The 19,017-nt window shown below is 37.4% G+C and overlaps 2 protein-coding genes across 3 annotated transcripts in view; one reads left to right on the top strand and one right to left on the bottom strand.

The window, feature by feature from the left end:
• ACAD11 (acyl-CoA dehydrogenase family member 11) overlaps nucleotides 1-19,017 on the top strand; it is a 64,379-nt gene that overhangs the window by 25,229 nt on the left and 20,133 nt on the right. For both annotated transcript variants that reach the window (XM_075212456.1, XM_075212455.1), the window contains 3 exons: nucleotides 2,695-2,833; nucleotides 4,289-4,396; nucleotides 5,010-5,108. In XM_075212456.1, the coding sequence (XP_075068557.1) occupies nucleotides 2,695-2,833; nucleotides 4,289-4,396; nucleotides 5,010-5,108 (346 nt within the window). The remainder of the gene's footprint in view (nucleotides 1-2,694; nucleotides 2,834-4,288; nucleotides 4,397-5,009; nucleotides 5,109-19,017) is intronic.
• On the bottom strand, nucleotides 12,089-18,625 carry ACKR4 (atypical chemokine receptor 4). The gene is made up of 2 exons (XM_075212454.1): nucleotides 18,474-18,625; nucleotides 12,089-14,682 (listed from the first exon to the last, which is right to left on the bottom strand). The coding sequence occupies exon 2, from the start codon at nucleotides 14,670-14,672 to the stop codon at nucleotides 13,605-13,607; it is 1,068 nt and encodes a 355-aa protein (XP_075068555.1). The 5' UTR covers nucleotides 14,673-14,682; nucleotides 18,474-18,625; the 3' UTR covers nucleotides 12,089-13,604.

Consider the following 19,017-nt stretch of genomic DNA (forward strand, 5'->3'; position numbering starts at 1 on the left):
ACTCGGTTGTTAGCCCAGATATTCCGGTTGTTAGCTCCTGTTCGGCTATCCTTGGTATGGTGGTTGAACACCATAGGGGACTTGGAATCCGGATCAAATGGGTTTACCCATCAATGTACTCGAACTAAATTAACAAATGGAACAAATCAATACTATTCCCTTCGGACAATACCACAGCTGTGGCTTATATAAATCACCGGGGGGGGGAGCTCCCTGGCTATGAAAAGTCTCACGCATCATGAAGTGGGCGGAACGGTGGGTCCAGGCAATTTTGGTGGTTTTCCTACCAGGAGTGGACAATTGGGAAGCAGATTATTTTAGTCGGCATGCAATCCATCCAGGGGAATGTTTTCTTCACCCAGATGTGTTTACCCAAATAGTCAACAAGTGGGGTCAGCCAGGCATAGACTTGATGTCCTTAAGATGGAACAACAAAGTGACAAAATACGGTGTGCGGACGAGGAACCCACAGGCCTTCTTGTCGGATGCAATGACCGTTCCTTGGAATTTTGGATTGGTGTGCAACTTTCCCCCACTACCAATGTTGCCGCGAGTGTTGAAAAAGATGAGACACAAAAGAGTTACGGTGATTCTCTTGGCTCCGGATTGGTCAAGATGGTCTTGGTACGCAGATCTTTTTGTAGTGTCCGTAGAGCCTCATTGGCGGCTGCCACACAGACTGGATCTTCGAAGTCAAGGTCCATTCTTCCATCAGAACCTCGTTCAATTGGCTTTAACGGCGTGGATGTTGAAACCCTAATCCTTAAAAAGCAGGGTTTATCGGACGAAGTCTTTCAGACTGTGCTTCCAGTGCGGAAGTCATCGTCCAGTAATTATCATCGTGTCTGGAAGTTGTACATTACCATAAGTTGTCAACAGATTTTTTTCATCTGGAAAGGTTGTTGACTCTCCTGCAGAATAGCTTGGATAAGGGTTTGCTTCCCTTTAAAGGACAGGTTTCAGCATTGTCTGTATATTTCCAGAAACGTCTGGCACTTTTACCGGATGCCCAAACCTTTTTAACATGTCCAACCCCCATTTACCTCTCCAGTAGCTCTGTGGGATCTTAATTTAGTTCTCTTGGCCTTGCAGAAATCTCCGTTTGAGCCAATAGAGTCTGTTTCTCTGAAACACATGACTTGGAAGATAGCCTCTTTGTTGGCTATTTCATCTGCTCGGAGAGTCTCAGAATTGGCGTCACATCATTGTTGCTCGCCATTCCTCGTATTTTATGATGATAGGGCGGTACTACGTACTGTACCGTCATTTCAGCCTAACGTGGTATCTAATTTTCACATTAACCAGGATATTGTCATTCCTGCTGTCCCTGGTAACAGGTCTTTGGATCCGCAAAGTTCTAGACACTTTCTGGGTGTGGTTAGGAACTTGCGAGTTTATGTGGACCGTACCTCTTCTGTACGTAACTAATCTCTTCTGTTGCTTTATGATCGTAAGTGTGGCTGGCCGGCTATGAAACAGACGATTGCCAGATGGATCACGGAGGCTATCCATCAGGCTTATGTTTCGAGTGGTACTCCAGTTCCAGATGGTCTCATGGCCCATTTTACCAGATCCGATAGCTTTTCTTGGGTGGTGCAGCATGCGACTTTGGTTAAACAGTTGTGCAGGGTTGCTACCATGTCTTCTGTCCATACTTTTACCAGATTCTATAGATTCCATGTGTTTGCGTCCAAGGACGCAGTTGTGTCCGTAAGATTTTACGTGCTGCTCCTCATGAGCAGTCCCACTCATAGGGGCAGCTTTGGGACGTCCCCAAGGTGAGCAGTGTCCTCCAACTGGTAGTGCAAGTGAAAATAGGATTTTTGTACTTACTGTAAAATCTCTTTCACTTAACCCAGTTGGGGGACACTGCGCTCCTACTCTTGTTCTGACAGTTCTGTTGTTCGTTCTGTTGGTTGTGTTTTGCCCTCTCTTGCAGCTTTGTTAATTAAATAAACTGAATATGATGGCCGGAGGGGGCATAGAGGGGAGGGGAGCAGTCTAGACAGATCTTTAGTGCCTTACTCCACACAGGGTTAAATGAAAGAGATTTTACGGTAAGTACAAAAATCCTATTTTTTTTTCTTTGAAGAGTGCAAAGAAAAATTGTTTGCTATTAAAAAAAAAAAAACCCCATACAAATCCATGCAGATAAGGGAACTTTAGAAGTGGCAGTAAGGAAAATGTAAGTGAATGGAATTTGATAGTTCTACAATGAAAGCAGTAGGAGGAGTGAGTGGTATGGCATAGCACCATATTACACACCCAATTCGACCCGTGTGTATATATGTTACAAAGTTGTAAAGCTTGTACTTTCAGTTCCTTTTATAAACGTTTAGCTTATAGGCAGTAGACTAATTCCCGATAAGTAGTTCTGAGTAGTTTACCATAAGGAAAAACTTATCTATATGTAACACTGTCTATTTTCAGTATGTTCAGTTTTTGCAGTCCCTACAATTTTACATGCATATTTGCAAATATCACGAGCAGCTTCTTTCATATTAATAAACTTGTATTTTACATTTGTGAGACATGTTGGCCAAAAGTTGTCTATCTTTGTTGGATTAAATATTTTTTTTCTGTACTTAAGTTTTATTGTTTAAATTAGACTTGTATAACGCTCTGTAATGCTGATGTTTAATAAAAATGATTAATAAACATCCAGAATTGTGATTGCTTTCTAAATGCTTCCAGAAATTGGCCAAAGCAGAAGGATTGTGGAACCTGTTCCTTCCGGCTGTCAGTGGTCTAAGCCAAACTGACTATGCATTAATTGCAGAACAAACAGGAAAATGCTTCTTTGCTCCAGAAGTTTTCAACTGTCAAGCGCCAGGTAAATATGTTTCTATTTTAGATTGCATCATTGTTTTCACAATACTATCGCAGTGGAACTTTAAATGAAACTTATAAAGAGAATTTGAATTTAAAAATAACAGAGGGTTATAAAAAAAGATATATGTATATATGAACTACATTTTCACATTGTGGAAGAAGTGTTGAGCACATATTCTCCTTATACTGTAAGTTTTTATAATGTAACTTTCCAAAACTGGTCATAAACTTTCTTTTTTCTTGGCTACACACATAGAAGGGTAAATTGGAGCACATGTAGGCTTGTGTAAGATGACCACACAGGCTGAAATTGTTAGTCTTCCGAATGCATTCATTTGGTATCATGCTTGCTCTCTGGCTATGCTCAGTCAATTGGTTTTCATTACCTTACCAGTTGTGTGGCCAATGTTAAGGTGCTCAAAGTTGCTGAGATATTGTCAGCTATGCTTGGTTTGATATCCGTTTGCGTGGCCAAAACAATCTCAATATCCAATAATAATCTTCTGACCGCACTTCGAGACAGTAAACTCTGGTGACTCTACCCAAATGCATAATGGTCAAATTTTGGCCAGTTTGTCTTACCATGTGTGGATTTCAGTGTGTATTCCAAGCCTTTGTTTGCAAGGATACAATGACATTTATTTCATTACTATATCTAAGAGTTGCATTTCCAACAAAGGGGAGACACTGTAGCCAAAAATGTATTTAACAATTCGGGACTTCTGTACCATGGTGTTAAAATTTTCTATTGGGTTTCAACAATTGCGGTATTTTGTGAGCATGCATGAGTATCTATGAAAGCTATTGTCCACTGGATTGGCCTGATGAGATCTTTTTCCAGTGTTTCTGTGAAACGGGATCTATGTGTAAATTTGTCTTTGAGTAATTTATAGATTGCTGAAATAGCATGTTTTGGCATGCTGTAGAGCGTGCAAGGAGTCTCAGAATGTGAGTGGGTTATTAATCTTAGAATAACGTTTGTAAAGAAGGAACAGAGTTCTAAGTAGTATCTCCAATGTTCGTGTCCGGCAAGTGAGATCTCCGATTGGAGTTCACGGAACTCTCGGATGTTACCATCCTTGAGTAGGTTGGCTAGTCTTTGGAAACCGCTCTTTGTCCAAGCAGCAAACTGTCTGAACTGGAGCCCAGGTGGGAATTCTGAGTTGTCCAGGGGCTAGGATTTCTACATCCATGTGTTCTTCGTCTGACATGTATGAGCTCCTGCTTCATGAAGTCCTTTTTGTGCACCCTAATATTTATTTACTTTTTCTCATGCCAAAAATACATATTGGTCAGTCCTGGCACTCTGCACATAAAGTTTTATTGGTGGTGATTGTTCCCTTTGGGCACAGCGTGTCACTAGAGCAGGAGTGATAGCAAATAGTTCCAGCAACAACAATTCACTTCTGCTACATTTTGTTAATTTATATTAAAAGAGCATCAATACTGTTTGCAGACACAGGCAACATGGAAGTGCTTCACATGTATGGCACGGAAGAGCAGAAGAAACGGTGGCTCGAGCCTCTACTTGCAGGGGAAATCCAGTCTTGTTTCTGCATGACAGGTGAGAACACTTTTTGGGTGCAAATATTTTGGGGACATACTGGAAAAAAGGGCCACAGTAATGATACTATAAATGTTAGCTCTTTAAATAAATGATGATGAAGTGCTACTGTCTCTGACCCATAGTGGAAGCAGCTCTTTTGTTAGTTGGTCCAATAATTGTGATATTGGCAACTGTGACATCACTGCCACCGATTCTCATAAATATTGGCTCATTGTACTAAATTAAACTCATTTTACAAAGTTATCTGAAAGACCTATACAAAATAATGATTTCTAATATAAATCCCCAGTAGGTGGCATGAAATATTAGACTAAAGCAGGAGACCTCAGCAGATTGTTATAGTCTGTTTTACAATACATAAGTAACTTCTTCTTTTTTTCCCCTTGGAAATTAATTTGCTATATGCTTTTTGATGCTCAGAAGTTGTGTTGCTGAAAACTTACCAAACTTTTCTAATTTAAAGCTCAACTTTTATTATGTATGGCTCAGTTTACGACTATAACACTTTTGTGACATCTCGTCAACTATCAACTCCTAAACAGTTGATACATTATAGCACAAAATGTCCACAATTAACCAAAATTGTCATTGTCATGCGTCCCTTTTATAGAGCCTGATGTAGCTTCCAGTGATGCCACCAATATGGAGTGTATTATACAGAGAGACGGCGATAGCTATGTAGTTAATGGAAAGAAGTGGTGGAGCAGTGGTGAGTAAAAACACATTTCTTGAAAGAAAAGATGCACTGAATTCATATAGGGTTTGGCCAAAAAACTGATTTATTTTGCAAAACAATTACATTTATGTTGCGTGTTCATTTTAAAGGGTTTCTTTCTGAAAATCCACCACTTTTTGAATTTATACAATTTTACTATTTATATATAGTTTCTATAAGCTGTAAATATCTAGTTGGAGTCTCCCTTGCCAGGTAGGTTGCTGTAATAGAGTTTTACCTGGCAGCTTATCATGTGCTACTGTCAGTAACATGGAAGTGTACAATTTACCCCAGACAGTGGGCAGAATTGACGCTATGGGCAGACATCCGTGTGCTTGATTCTATCCTCCTGGTAGTGTGTGATTACATGATCTTGGCGCATCATCTGTGTTTTCCACTTACCTAATTTCCACAATGAGTTGGGGGGTTGGGGACATTGCATGTCACCTGTGTGTACCTGTTACCTGAGTCCCAATCCAAGGCAGAATAATGCAGCAGTGGCTGTGAAATCCTCATGGGACATAGGTAGCAGTTTACGGCACTTGCCTTGGGTACGTTTTTTTGGGTTGTTTTTTTTTTTAGAATTTTATTTTTTTGTTTTGAATCCTTTATTGTACACAATGCAAAGGGGGAAAATGAAACGTAAAATAAATAACATTCCATCAAGCTCAATATACTGTACAATGTGTTGTGATGATTTAAATTCATTGATCCTTCTTTCTTCTGTTGCTGAAGGATACTATGAGGTAAAGTAGACATTCTGAAAAATATCCTGGTATGTTTAACAAGTTTAAATAGATAAACTATGATTAATGATTAGCAGAATTGTAAATGTGCTGTTGGAGGGTGCAGTACAAAATGACTAGTATAATATAATTTCAAAATATTAGTCTATACATTCTCATCTATTGATGCTGTCTGTAGCCCCCAGTTTTTGTAAAACTTTGTGACCCTTGATTCTATATCCGGAAGGCAAGCCCTTCAATCTAGATAACGTGTATCCACTAATTCAGTCTTTAGTATGCTCAGTAAGGAAGGAATCCTGGACGTTCTCTGCCTTAGTATCAATTGTTTTGCTATGATCACTTTTACTGTTAATATAGGGTACAATCCAGAGGATGGTTAGTTTGTATTCCAGTGTTTGAAATTGACAAATAGAGTTTCACAATTTTTCCAGATTCGTCCTCCAAAAGCTATTAATAAAATCAATAACCTTGTCCCGAAAAAGTAGTCATTTTTATGCAATTCCAAAGATTGTGTATTAAGGTAGCCTATTGTGTTCTACAGTTTGGGCACATCCTCCTTCCCTCTTACACCATGTCTCTGCACTGACACTGGGATACATAAACTCTATTATTTTAATGTGAATCTCCTGTAACCTCCTGTGTTTTTGTCCGGACAGCATTTATATCGGTATGAATGGGGTCTGTTAAAGGCAACGTATTCTATATGTTTTTGATTTTGCTAAATTAACGAGACTCAAAGTATCTGGAGGCTTTAGTGTATTGTTATCCTTAATTACTGATGAAATATAATTGCATAGCTGCATATACATGAGAAACTGACTTTTGTGGATGTTAGTGTTCTCCTCCTTTTAATAGTTAGAAACTATACATATTTCCCCCTGGAGGGTAAGTCTTTTTAACCAGATATTCATAGGGCAAGTTTAGCTCCTGGATGCTAATGCTGTATCCTACAGATTAAAATTGTGTGAAAATCAGGATTTAGATTCAATTAGCCAAATCCTGCTAAAAAAATTTTTTAGAAAAAAAACACCCACCCCACATTGGAAGGTATATCTCCGTAGGGCTTATGCGCTACTTTCTTTTCCACAATAGCTTCACACGGAACTGAATCTCATGATCTTTTCGCTTCATTTGGTGGGGAACTTTTCTGATAAAGTTAGTGCCCCCCTTTAAAACTTTTACTTATATATATGGAGCCAAAGGCACATCTGGAAATGTACATTTATGCCATTGTGTGAAAATTGCTTCGTAAAGTCGTGCTCAAAATAAATCATATGTACAACACAATAATCAAATGTTTTCAACTTTTTTTTTTTTTTTTTTCTTTTCTTACTTTTTAAATTGAGGTCTCCAAAAGAACATAGTTTTGTAGATTTCCCATAAGGATAACATTTAATGACTTCCCTCTGAACTTTTCAACTGTCTAAATTGTTCCCAACACACATTGTGAACTCTCAATGAAATTACAATCAAAACATCTGGATGTCTGTTCCTAATGGCTGTAGATGATAATCCTCCATTGTTTCCTTTCCCCAGGGAAAAATGGGAAAAAGACAAAGCAATGTTTAGTATATGTTATGCTGAGGGGTGTATTTAAATGAAACCACAGGGTTAGGAGACATCTCGCATTACCTATTACACTACACTTATTGTCACTATTTTTCAGACAGGGATGTGGCCATGTGGCATTAATTTTTAACACAAAATATATAAACTTACTCAAAATAACCTTTTTAGACTTGTTGATTAATTCAGATCTGTTAAAGCCGCTTTAAACTAAAACATTTCTTTCATGTATAAAACCTTTACCAATTTACGTTAAATAGAATTCCTAGCTGCATTAAATGTGGTTAAAATATAAATAGCAAAATGCAGATGTCTAGCGATAAATTAACCATGTCTGGATGGCAATTAAAAGAATGCAAATACACCCCAAAGAAAAAAATATCTGCAAGTCTGAATGCAGTCTAAGGTCTATGCCACGTTGTCCATAATGCCCACTTGCAGATCTGTTTGTTTCTGGCTTTTTATTTTTATTTTTTCATTAAACCTGTCAGTGATGCCCCATCTTACAGATATTAGCAGCCACTAATTTTGGTGACGGAAAATTCATGTCCATACAAAAAAATGTTTAACATGCAGTGAGGCAATAGATACTGCTGCCACCGCAATGATCAGTAAAACTGAGTCTTATTATTAAGCCACAGCAAACACTGTAAATAAGGATAATTGAGGCATGTTAACTTAGCCCCAATACAATGTACCAACTTGTTGTAGATACTACATTGAAAGCGTCTAGATATAGTAGTGCAGATTAAGTAACAGCGGTCGCTTCTTATCATTTCTTTATGTATATAGTGCCACTAATTCTGCAGTGATGTACAGAGAATGCGCTCATATTAGCCCCATTGGAGCTTGCAGTCTAAATTCCCTAACACACACAGACTAGGATCAATTTTAATAGCAGCCAATTAACCTACAAGTATGTTTTTTTTTTGTTTTGTTTTTTGAGTGTGGTTTGAGTGTGGGAGAAAACTGGAGCACCCGGAGGAAACCCACGCAAACACGAGGAGAACATACAAACTCGACACAGATAAGGGCATGGTCGGAAATCGAACTCATGACCCCAATGCTGAGAGGCAGAATTACTAACCACTGAGCCACTGAAGATACCAATCGGTGTAGCTCGCATGCTCCAGACTGTCCGTTTGGAAACAATTTGAGATTTTTCTGTTAATTCTAATCAACAATCCAGGGTCAATAAAGACTGCAGTGCTTTAACAAGCGGCAATTACTTTACTTTTATAGGTATCTGTTATGATAGGGTTGAGAATTATTAACCTGAGCGGATCAGTGACTCTAAAGTGTAAAATCACTGATCTGCTATTCCATTGTGAATATTTTGAGAGTGACCACTAAACATGTTAAAATACCATAGAACAATTGGACACATGCAATTGTGTGCCCAAAGGGAAGCGTGCTAGTGAATTGACAATACATAGTTTTCAATCTCCCTTCATTAATAAGTATTCCCTCAGAAAGTAGAATGCAGATTTCATATTATCACAGTTATACAATTGCTAATAATTAGTAGTGATTAATAATGATTAGTTGCTCTCCATAGGGTAGATTTAGCAAAATTTCTAAAAAGGAAAAATTAAGGTGTTGCCCAGAGCAACCAATCGGCGTCTTAGCTATCATTTATCTAATACATTCTAGAAAATGAAAGCCAGAATCTGATTATTTGCTATGGGCAACATGTTCACTTTTCCTTTTTAAAAGGTTTGATACATTCACAAATGCAGATGTGGTATTTATCTTTTGAATGAGTATGAAACATGTCCGTGTACAACATTATCCTGCTTGTTGTACTACCAGTTGTTTTCTTCAGTTTCTGCCAGTGTATCCTGTTATTAACCTTTAATGCTTCTAAAACATTTCACAAGCTACCAATCTGAATGTTAATAGCATGGCATTGTTCAGCATCTTCTGTTTCATATGTGTTTAGCCCTTAGGAAGAACAGCTCTGTGAAGCAAAATTATTGGTCTAAACGTTTTTTGGTTTTTTTATTTTATATGGTAAACAAAAGCTATACAAACAGAAATGTGCTACACTTCATGGAAATATAAATAAGCACACGCATTCCAAACACATTCTGTCAACATTCTTCTATAAATATTAAAACGTTAATTTAAAGCCAACATAATTTAATATTATTGTTAACTGCCTGGATTATTTAATATATTCTAGACACAAAGGTGATTTTGATAAATGACATAAATGTACCAGAAATAATTTGCTACTATCAACAGCAATATAAAAGCCATATTTTATGTCATTCAAAACTGAATGATTGGCTTTAAGTGCCTTTTTCTTTATTTTACAAGTAAGATCGGTGTGTGTTAATTCCATTAATCATGTGGGATTTGTTTCCAATTATTTGTGACCCTGGATTTAACTTTTAAATATCATAGATACTAGTAGGGATTGTTCATATTAATCAACAAATGATTCTAACAATGCAAAAAGTAGATAAAATATTTATTTGTTAGGCAGTTATTAAACATATCTTTGTAAGACCTTTACATGTGTCCCTTTCTTTTGGATTGTTAATATTGAGTTTATATACCTCCTGTATCTTCTGTAGAATCTGTTTTCCTTGGCATTTTGTCGCTAGGTGTGATTTTAGCATTTTCTAGAATGTGGCCTTACAGTCAGTGTTAGGTGCTTACACCTGTGGACATATTTACTTAGTATGCACTCCATGTCCAGGTGTGCAAATAGTTTTTTATTTTACTGTTTTTTTCAGGTCATACATTATGCATGCATACAAATACCAGATTAGTAATTCTCACGGGGTTTTGTTTGGTAATGGATCAAGCCTCCAAAGACAAATTTCAAAAGAAGTTGTAATTCACACTCTTGATAGTCTTGCCTATTACTAATCCTTGCAAATAGGGCCTTATGAACAGAACTCTAACGTAAATGAAGCACATATACAGTATATATTTGGTTATAATTACGAACTAAAAAATATGTAATTTTTCTGCTAATTCTAATCAACAATCCAGGGTCAATAAAGACTGCAGTGCTTTATCAAGCAGCAATTACTTTACTTTTATAGGTATCTGTTATGATAGGGTTGAGAATTATTAACCTGAGAGGATCAGTGACTCTAAAGTGTGAAATCACTGATCTGCTATTCCATTGTGAATATTTTGAGAGTGACCACTAAACATGTTAAAATACCATAGAACAATTGGACACATGCAATTGTGTGAAGCGTGCTAGTGAATTTACAATACATAGTTTTCAATCTCCCTTCATTAATGAGTATTCCCTCAGAAACTAGAACGCAGCCTTCATATTATCACAGTTATACAATTGCGCCTAATTAACTGATTTGTAGTCAGTGAATTCAACTTTTTCTTTTTCAATGAACATCAGAGACAGCACATAGCACAGGCTAGGTGAAACGGAAGTGCGGGACTACGATATGCTACTTGAGTGAAATAATGTATGAAATCAAATATAACATTTGAAGTGTAGCACTACAAGATTGAAACATCTTTCCCGTACAAAATTATAAAAAAAGATTGCATTAGAGTGATCTACAGATGGCACGATAGGATTATTATAAGTGATGGGCTGAATAAATGGAAGATAAGTGCTTTCAAGGATAATAACTACATGCTCACTAAGAAAGATATCTTGATGTGAGTTATCTTAAGAGACTAAGGGGGAGATCCAGTTAGAAAAAAATATACGCAGTGTGTCTCCTGAACGGCCATGGACACACCTTGCTTGTATTTTTTAGTAAAATATCCGCTCGTGTTTGGTCGCGCCCCATAGAGCTGCGAGCAGAAATTAGTGGATATTTTACCGTGCTAACGGTAAAAATGCGCAGCCGCAATGTTCCCAGCAACATCGCGGCCAATTTATTCTTCTCTAAAATGAGATGGGACAGTTGTTGTATGTAACCTATAAACAGAATCTCATTATTTTGTGGAAGTCACAATATTTTAACAAACTACTTTAGTACCTTATTTCTTTTTTCACAATTTCTTTTCTATATTTTAATATTTCGCTGTTCATCGTATAAATAATGTGGAAGCCCAATAAATTATTTTAAAAAGCATTTATTGATTTTACAACACTAGTGTGACCTTCGTTTTTCTTTTTCCGTTCATGATATATACTCTTGGGAAATCGCCTTCTGTCTCATCCATAGCAAATAGTTTACAGAACGCTATAACTTTATAACACATAGTTATGGATTGGGCAGGTATTGTTACAATAGATCTTTTGTATAGGAGGTTCTGTGCGGATGTTAACCAATTTTTCCTATAAGTATGTCCTTATAAATGTAATCACAGTCTGACTGCAATATGAAAGTGGACACTTCGGGCTAGATTTACTAAGCTGCGGGTTTGAAAAAGTGGGGATGTTGCCTATAGCAACCAATCAGATTCTAGCTTTCATTTATTTAGTCATTTCTACAAAATGACAGCTAGAGTCTGATTGGTTGCTATAGGCAACATCCCCACTTTTTCAAACCCGCAGCTTAGTAAATCTAGCCCTTCATGCTAGAATCAAACAATGGCAATGTTGTTCCACATTTGTATTGGTCTTGAATTATTCTATGTAAGATGTTTTTCTGCCATTATTTCCTACATTAAAAAACAAAAACACAGTAGTCATTGGTAATAAAGTGATTGTGACATTAATGTAGTATAATTAGAATTATTTTTAATCTTTCACCTTAAAACAACATCCTATCTTTTCTTCATTATATTATTGAAGTTACTCAATGCTCAGCTTGCATGGAAGATAAAACAGTTGTTGGATGACACACGGGATCCAGTCCTTATAAGTGTTGTGTCCAAGCTTCATGCCTTTGTAATGCCACCATAGCATTCTTCCACTGGGTGGCACTGTTCATTCATTAACCTTCATTGCATCTCAGCAATGTATGCAACCGAACAGCTCACACGATTAGTTGCTCTCCATAGGGTAGATTTAGCAAAATTTCTAAAACATTATCCTGCTTGTTGTACTACCAGTTGTTTTCTTCAGTTTCTGCCAGTGTATCCTGTTTTTAACCTTTTATTGCTTCTAAAACATTTCACAAGCTACCAATCTGAATGTTGATAGCATGGCATTGTTCAGCATCTTCTGTTTCATACATGTTTAGCCCTTAGGAAGAACAGCTCTGTGAAGCAAAATTATTGGTCTAAACGTTTTTTGGTTTTTTTATTTTATATGGTAAACAAAAGCTATACAAACAGAAATGTGCTACACTTCATTGAAATATAAATAAGCACACACATTCTAAACACATTCAGTCAACATCCTGCTATAAATATTAAAACGTTAATTTAAAGCCAACATAATTTAATATTATTGTTAACTGCCTGGATTATTTAATATATTCTAGACACAAAGGTGATTTTGATAAATGGCATATATGTACCAGAAATAATTTGCTACTATCAACAGCAATGTAAAAGCCATATTTTATGTCATTCAAAACTGAATGATTGGCTTTTAGTGCCTTTTTCTTTATTTTAAAAGTAAGATTGGTGTGTGCCAATTCCATTAATCATGTGGGATTTGTTTCCAATTATTTGTGACCCTGGATTTAACTTTTAAATATCATAGATACTAGTAAGACCTTTTACATGTGTCACTTTCTTTTGGATTGTTAATATTGAGTTCATATACCTCCTGTATCTTCTGTAGAATCTGTTTTCCTTGGCATTTTGTCGCTAGGTGTGATTTTATCATTTTCTAGAATGTGGCCTTACAGTCAGTGTTAGGGGCTTACACCTGTGGACATATTTACTTAGTATGCACTCCATGTCCAGGTGTGCAAATAGTTTTTTTATTTTACTGTTTTTTAGGTCATACATTATGCATGCATACAAATACCAGATTTGTAATTCTCACTGGGTTTTGTTTGGTAATGGATCAAGTCTCCAAAGACAAATTTCTAAAGAAGTTGTAATTCACACTCTTGATAGTATTGCCTATTACTAATCCTTGCAAATAGGGCCTTATGAACAGGACTCTAACGTAAATGAAGCACATATACAGTATATATTTGGTTATAATTACTAACTAAAAAAATATGTATAAACTATCGGGATATATTGCACATGTGTTTTTGTAACTGCTTGAAGATCTTTTATGTGGTTTTTATATATTGGGTATCTTCATTTGGAATAGTCAAGATCTGAATTTTTAGATTGAGAAACTGCTCGTTTCTGCTACGTGATCCTCAGAATACATGGGATATTCATCTGTACTCTGAAATCTAGGTCTTCTCCAAGAGCTAAACCTTTTTACTGTTTTCGTAACATAAGATTTAAATGTGGTCCCCATGTAAGCATACAGTAATGGATTGAGACAGCAATGAAACAAGGCCATGCTCCCTGTTACCTGCATCAATATGTCAATGGTCCTGCTGGTCTTGCAACTGGTAATAAATACATATATTATATCTATGGCCCTACAGAATTTTACAACATTATACGGCAACTGAGTAATTAGAAATATCCCTACCACGGCCAACAATACTTTAAGTGATCGTGATCTTTTAATGTTGGGAGTTTTTACAAGGACCCTGGCCATGGCTGAATAGCAGAACAACATGATAAAAAAAGGAATTATGAAACAAAACACTGTTTCGAGGATCTGAACTACAGCAGTAACCTGTTGTACCGCATCTTTAGGATATGTTGGAAGACATCGGTGTTTGCCATTGTGTTCCTTTACCTCGCTGTAATAGAAATCGGGAACGCTCAGCAATAGGGCAGTGGTCCACACAAATAGACAAATTGCCCAGCATCTTCTTCTAAAATTCTGTTGGCTTGATGCCCTGGTTACTGCAAAGTATCTGTCCAGACTAATGCAAGCCAAGAATTGCATTCCAGAGCTGAAGTTTATCGTGTACAAAGCTGAGGTTATCTTGCACATTGCTTTACCAGACTGCCAACCAATGGAAGCATCCACTGCCCAGAAAGGAAGTGTGAAGAGCAGCAACAGGTCTGCCACTGCCAGATTCAATAGGTATACATCTGTCTTAGTCTTCATCTTTTTATAATATGCATATATGGCAACCACTAAAGAATTGCCAGCTACACCCACCACAAATGTCACAGAGTAGAATACTGGGAGAAAAACCTCAGCAAACCTTCTAATGTCATGCTTCACACAGAGTTGTTCATAGCTGTCATAGTCAAAGTCTGTGTAGTCTTCATAGTTTTCAGTTGTTGTTGTCATTTGTGTGGTGTTTATCTGATGCTTCATTGTGCTGCTTCTAATAGGGAGAAGAGGGATTTTTGTTATATTGATTTTTTCATAAACACACAACTCCCATATATTTGAAACGGAAGCCCTGGTTACTGCAAAGTATCTGTCCAGACTAATGCAAGCCAAGAATTGCATTCCAGAGCTGAAGTTTATCGTGTACAAAGCTACACTGTTCACCTGATTTGGATGTAAATTACCTCAAATTAAAGCTGAAAGTCTGCAGTTAAAGCACATCTTGTTAGTTTCATTTCAAATCCATTGTGGGGGTGTATGGAGCCCAAAATATGAGAGTTGTGTAAATTTCCCAATATTTATGGATTTGACTATAGGTTAGCTAGATAGGTCTTAGACAGGGTCAGTTAGGACTTTTCTCTGTCAGAATCTGCCCTCATTCAGGCTGTCATTTCTATGTAATGCCTCTCCTGGCCAGTCTGTTTCTCTGAGCTCACTCACCTGGCTCCTCATTATCACCTACAGCCCATTGGTTCTGCTCTCCTTAAATAGCCGGCTAATCCTCTGCAGGATTGCCGGTAATACGTTTATCTTAGTGTTCTGCTCCCTTGTGTTTTCCCTGTTACCTGATCCTGTTGTTTCCTGCCGGCTCGTGGTATCCCCATGTAGCAGACCGTTTTTGTTCCAGTCTACTCTTCATTGGATTTCCCTGTGTACTGACTGCTTTGCTTTGACTCTTCTCTTGTGTGGATTTCCCGTGTACCAGACCTAACTTGGTTCCTGACTATTCTACTATCTACTCACCAGTTCCAGTCAGCTATCTTCTGGACCCCGGTAAAGTCGTGCTCCCAGACATGGCTCTGGGGTGATCTGCAGCTCCTCTGCTCATCCTACCTGTATTCAGAGATGCAGCCCCTGCAGCATCACTGCCCTCAGATTTCAACATACTTCCTCTGGCTCCGGACTTAACCTTGCCACAGGTACTTTTGACTGTTACATATATCATTGTGTGCCTGTAATTGTAGTTACCCCTGGCAACTGCCTAAGAACTGTTTTCCCTAAATCTCCAGACTCTCGCCGGTACTGTGGGTTGCAGTTACCCCTGGCAACTGCCTAAGAACTGTTTTCCCTAAATCTCCAGACTCTCGCCGGTACTGTGGGTTGCAGTTAACCCTGGCAACTGCCTACGTTCAGTTTCATCATCTTTACCTATCACTGCAAGTTCCATTCCTTTCCGGACAAGCACCGGTACAGAGGTTGCTGTGTATCAGGGGACTTCTCTATCAGCTGTTCCTTTATTTTTTCCAGTGGCCACGAGTGATATATCGGTGTCTCCTGGCTCCCTCCTGCACTTCCTACTCTACGGCCTCTGTAAATCTATTCCTGGATTCTCCCCAGCCAGTGCACATCTCACGACCCTCTGCTTATCTGCAGCCAAGCCTGTCCCCACCACTAGGGACAACAGTGAACACCAGACGTTCAGATTTTGCTGTACTGGCTGAGGGGTTCCTAACACAAACAAGGAGCCAAACCATTAATGAATAATGATAGGGGATTAAAGATTGAAAATGTGGGATTGTGATTGATGGATGAATACTTACCTTTAAATTAAAAATAAATAAGAAATCCTTGGGTGCAGACCCTAATGACACTCTGAACTATGTATCAGTAGTTTAATGATAATTTAGTCAGTATTTCATTTGGTAACTATACATTATCCTTTAAGGTCATTGCAATCTTAGAAATAAATACAATTATGAATGACAAACTACTACCATAGGTCTTATTTTATGCTTCACATTTTTCAGGTTTGTTTATATAAATTGACACTGTCTAAAATTCTACATATGATTAGAGCTCAAATTTCCTAACTTTATCTTCATTAGTTAGTAATTGGGACATACTGTTCATTTCTTAGTTAAAAAATAGAAAACATCAGCACTAACGAACTGAGTAAAATTAACTATGTTTTTAATACTTGTGGGTCTTTTTGTTTCTGTTGTTAAAATGTATATCATGTTCTGTAAAAGTTTTTTCCTTTCTCCCAGTCCTGACATGGTGAACATATATAAGCATGGATTTATTTCTATGAACTGATAACTTCACACTAACTTTACATAACAGATGCTATGTTTTTTGCTTGGCCCATTTATCTGACATAAGTAAATGTATCCAAATTAGGCTTCTGCGAGTATATTCAAACTTTTAATTTTACAAATCATTTTGCCCCCTTATACAATATACTCATTTGTTTCTCGGATGTCATCTCCTCATTTGTGAACTGAAGTTATTGGAGAGTTTAACGCTGTAATCCTAGGGTAAGATTTGCTTTATTATGCACAGGGATGGCTGAAGCCCCTCCCCCCCCACCCCCTCGGTTGCTGCATGCCTACTCGTCCTTAATGGCACCCCGCTAATCCTCCACTCCCCTTTCCAACGCTTCTCAGTTTAGCAGGTGTCTGGGCTACATATTTTACTCTTGTCAGACTAGAAATGCTCCTACCTATCAGTATTGGTTGCACAGCTTGATATTTTAGGCAACCACCTAGATTTGCCTAATGATTTTCCTGGTCCTGACTATATGCACCCAATTTCCTGTGTAATGGCTGATAACAGTGGAGAATAACTTGCACTTGACTACACAATACATTGTCAAACATCTCAAATTCTGCCCATATATCGAAACTTTTATATATGTTTTTTATGAATGTTGGAAGCTCCCTCTTAGCATTGAATCAACTTGTTTTTGAGGTTTAGTGACTATTTAATAAAAACATGAGCCTCAGACTTGTCAGTCATTTACAGCTTGTGTATTGTAAGCTTGCGAGCAGGGCCCTCTTACCTCTCTGTCTGTATGTATTACCCAGTATTGTCTTATTAATGTTTGTTCCCAATTGTAAAGCGCTAACGGAATTTGCTGGCGCTATATAAATAAATGATGATGTGTATGCTGATTATTTATTTACTGTATCTCATACGTCGTTTTTGCTTCATTCACAAAACATCTGACAGACAATTAGAAGGATTCCTGCAGGATCACTCTTTGGCCATGTGCCGAGCTGTGCTGCATAAATGTTATTCCTCAGAAAACACTAAATCACTTGTCGGCTTACTTGGATCAAGTACACAAGAGTTTCCTGAATGTTACTGTAGCACAACTCTTCATTTTAGCACAACTCTCCTGCAATCAAAATGACTTGCAAAAACAAATGTGACGCATAGGAAATTGTAAATTGAAAACAGATTGTTCTTTAGGCAATACCAAGACTACTAACTGAACGTTTATCTATCCACCCCTTTCCCTCTTCTTTGTGTTTGCTTATGGAAATATGTGTTTCTTAGTTATCTAAAATAGGTAAATAATAATTGGATAAGAAATGTGCCATATGTTTTTTGTTTGCTTTTCCTGTAGCATTATTTAAACATGCAGCGTGACCTGCTGGGAAGTGTTAGACTCTTTAAACGAGCTTCATCCCTCGGATGAGGATGCTAAAAGAAAATTAGTAACAACCTTTTATACAGATACAAAAAGTTGAATGATTAAAGTAACCATGGAATTATATGATTGCAATTGATAATGTAAATTGATTTCATACTAGGAGAGATGTGGTCACTTTGAAGAGTTTTGTTGAGCTATTACGTTAATCTGTGGCTTTGAAGGAAGAACTAGAGTTTATTGTCTGTTTAGTTATATTGCCTTGCATTGCTTGTTTCAGAATTTTCTTTTAGTCAAACTGGCAGATCTGTTGTATTGTATACATTATTTAAAAGAGAAAGCAAGAACTACCGTTATTATTATTAATATTCAAGGTTGTGCTAACAGCATAATTGGAACAAGACACTCACCTCTTTTCCAGCAAGACGCTTTGGTTGTAGTACTGTGTGCACTTGCGAAAGAATGACTGCTAGTAAAAGCCTATAAGTCTGTTTTGTCATACAGCCAGTACCACTCCCTTTTTCTGGAAAGGAAGATAAAACTTTTTTTTGTGTGTGTGTTTGGAACACAGTTCCAGGAAATCTATACGAGTAGAGGGCTGTATATTTTAGTGGCTGAAACAGATTAAAGAGAGGTTAATATTTAATTTTAAAATGTTTAACATATAAAATTTGTTTCCACTCTTTACTTCACATTAGTAGGAAGATTACACCAGAATAAGGAGAGATCCACAAATTTTCTTTTCAAATTTGCATACCCAAATTCATAGACTATTTGCCAGCATTGTTATTTTATGCAGCTTTACAGCTGAAAAAATAGCTACTCAGCAGCTCAAATGGTTAAGTGATTTCAGAGTGCTGCTACATTGTGTCCACAAAGTAACATGTTAACAGAAGTGGTGGCTGCCTAAGAAGATCTGTTGTAATGACTATAGAAGTGGGGGGTATCTTGTAT

The sequence above is a fragment of the Mixophyes fleayi genome, chromosome 5 (assembly GCF_038048845.1).
Source record: "Mixophyes fleayi isolate aMixFle1 chromosome 5, aMixFle1.hap1, whole genome shotgun sequence".
Lineage (NCBI taxonomy): Eukaryota > Metazoa > Chordata > Amphibia > Anura > Limnodynastidae > Mixophyes > Mixophyes fleayi.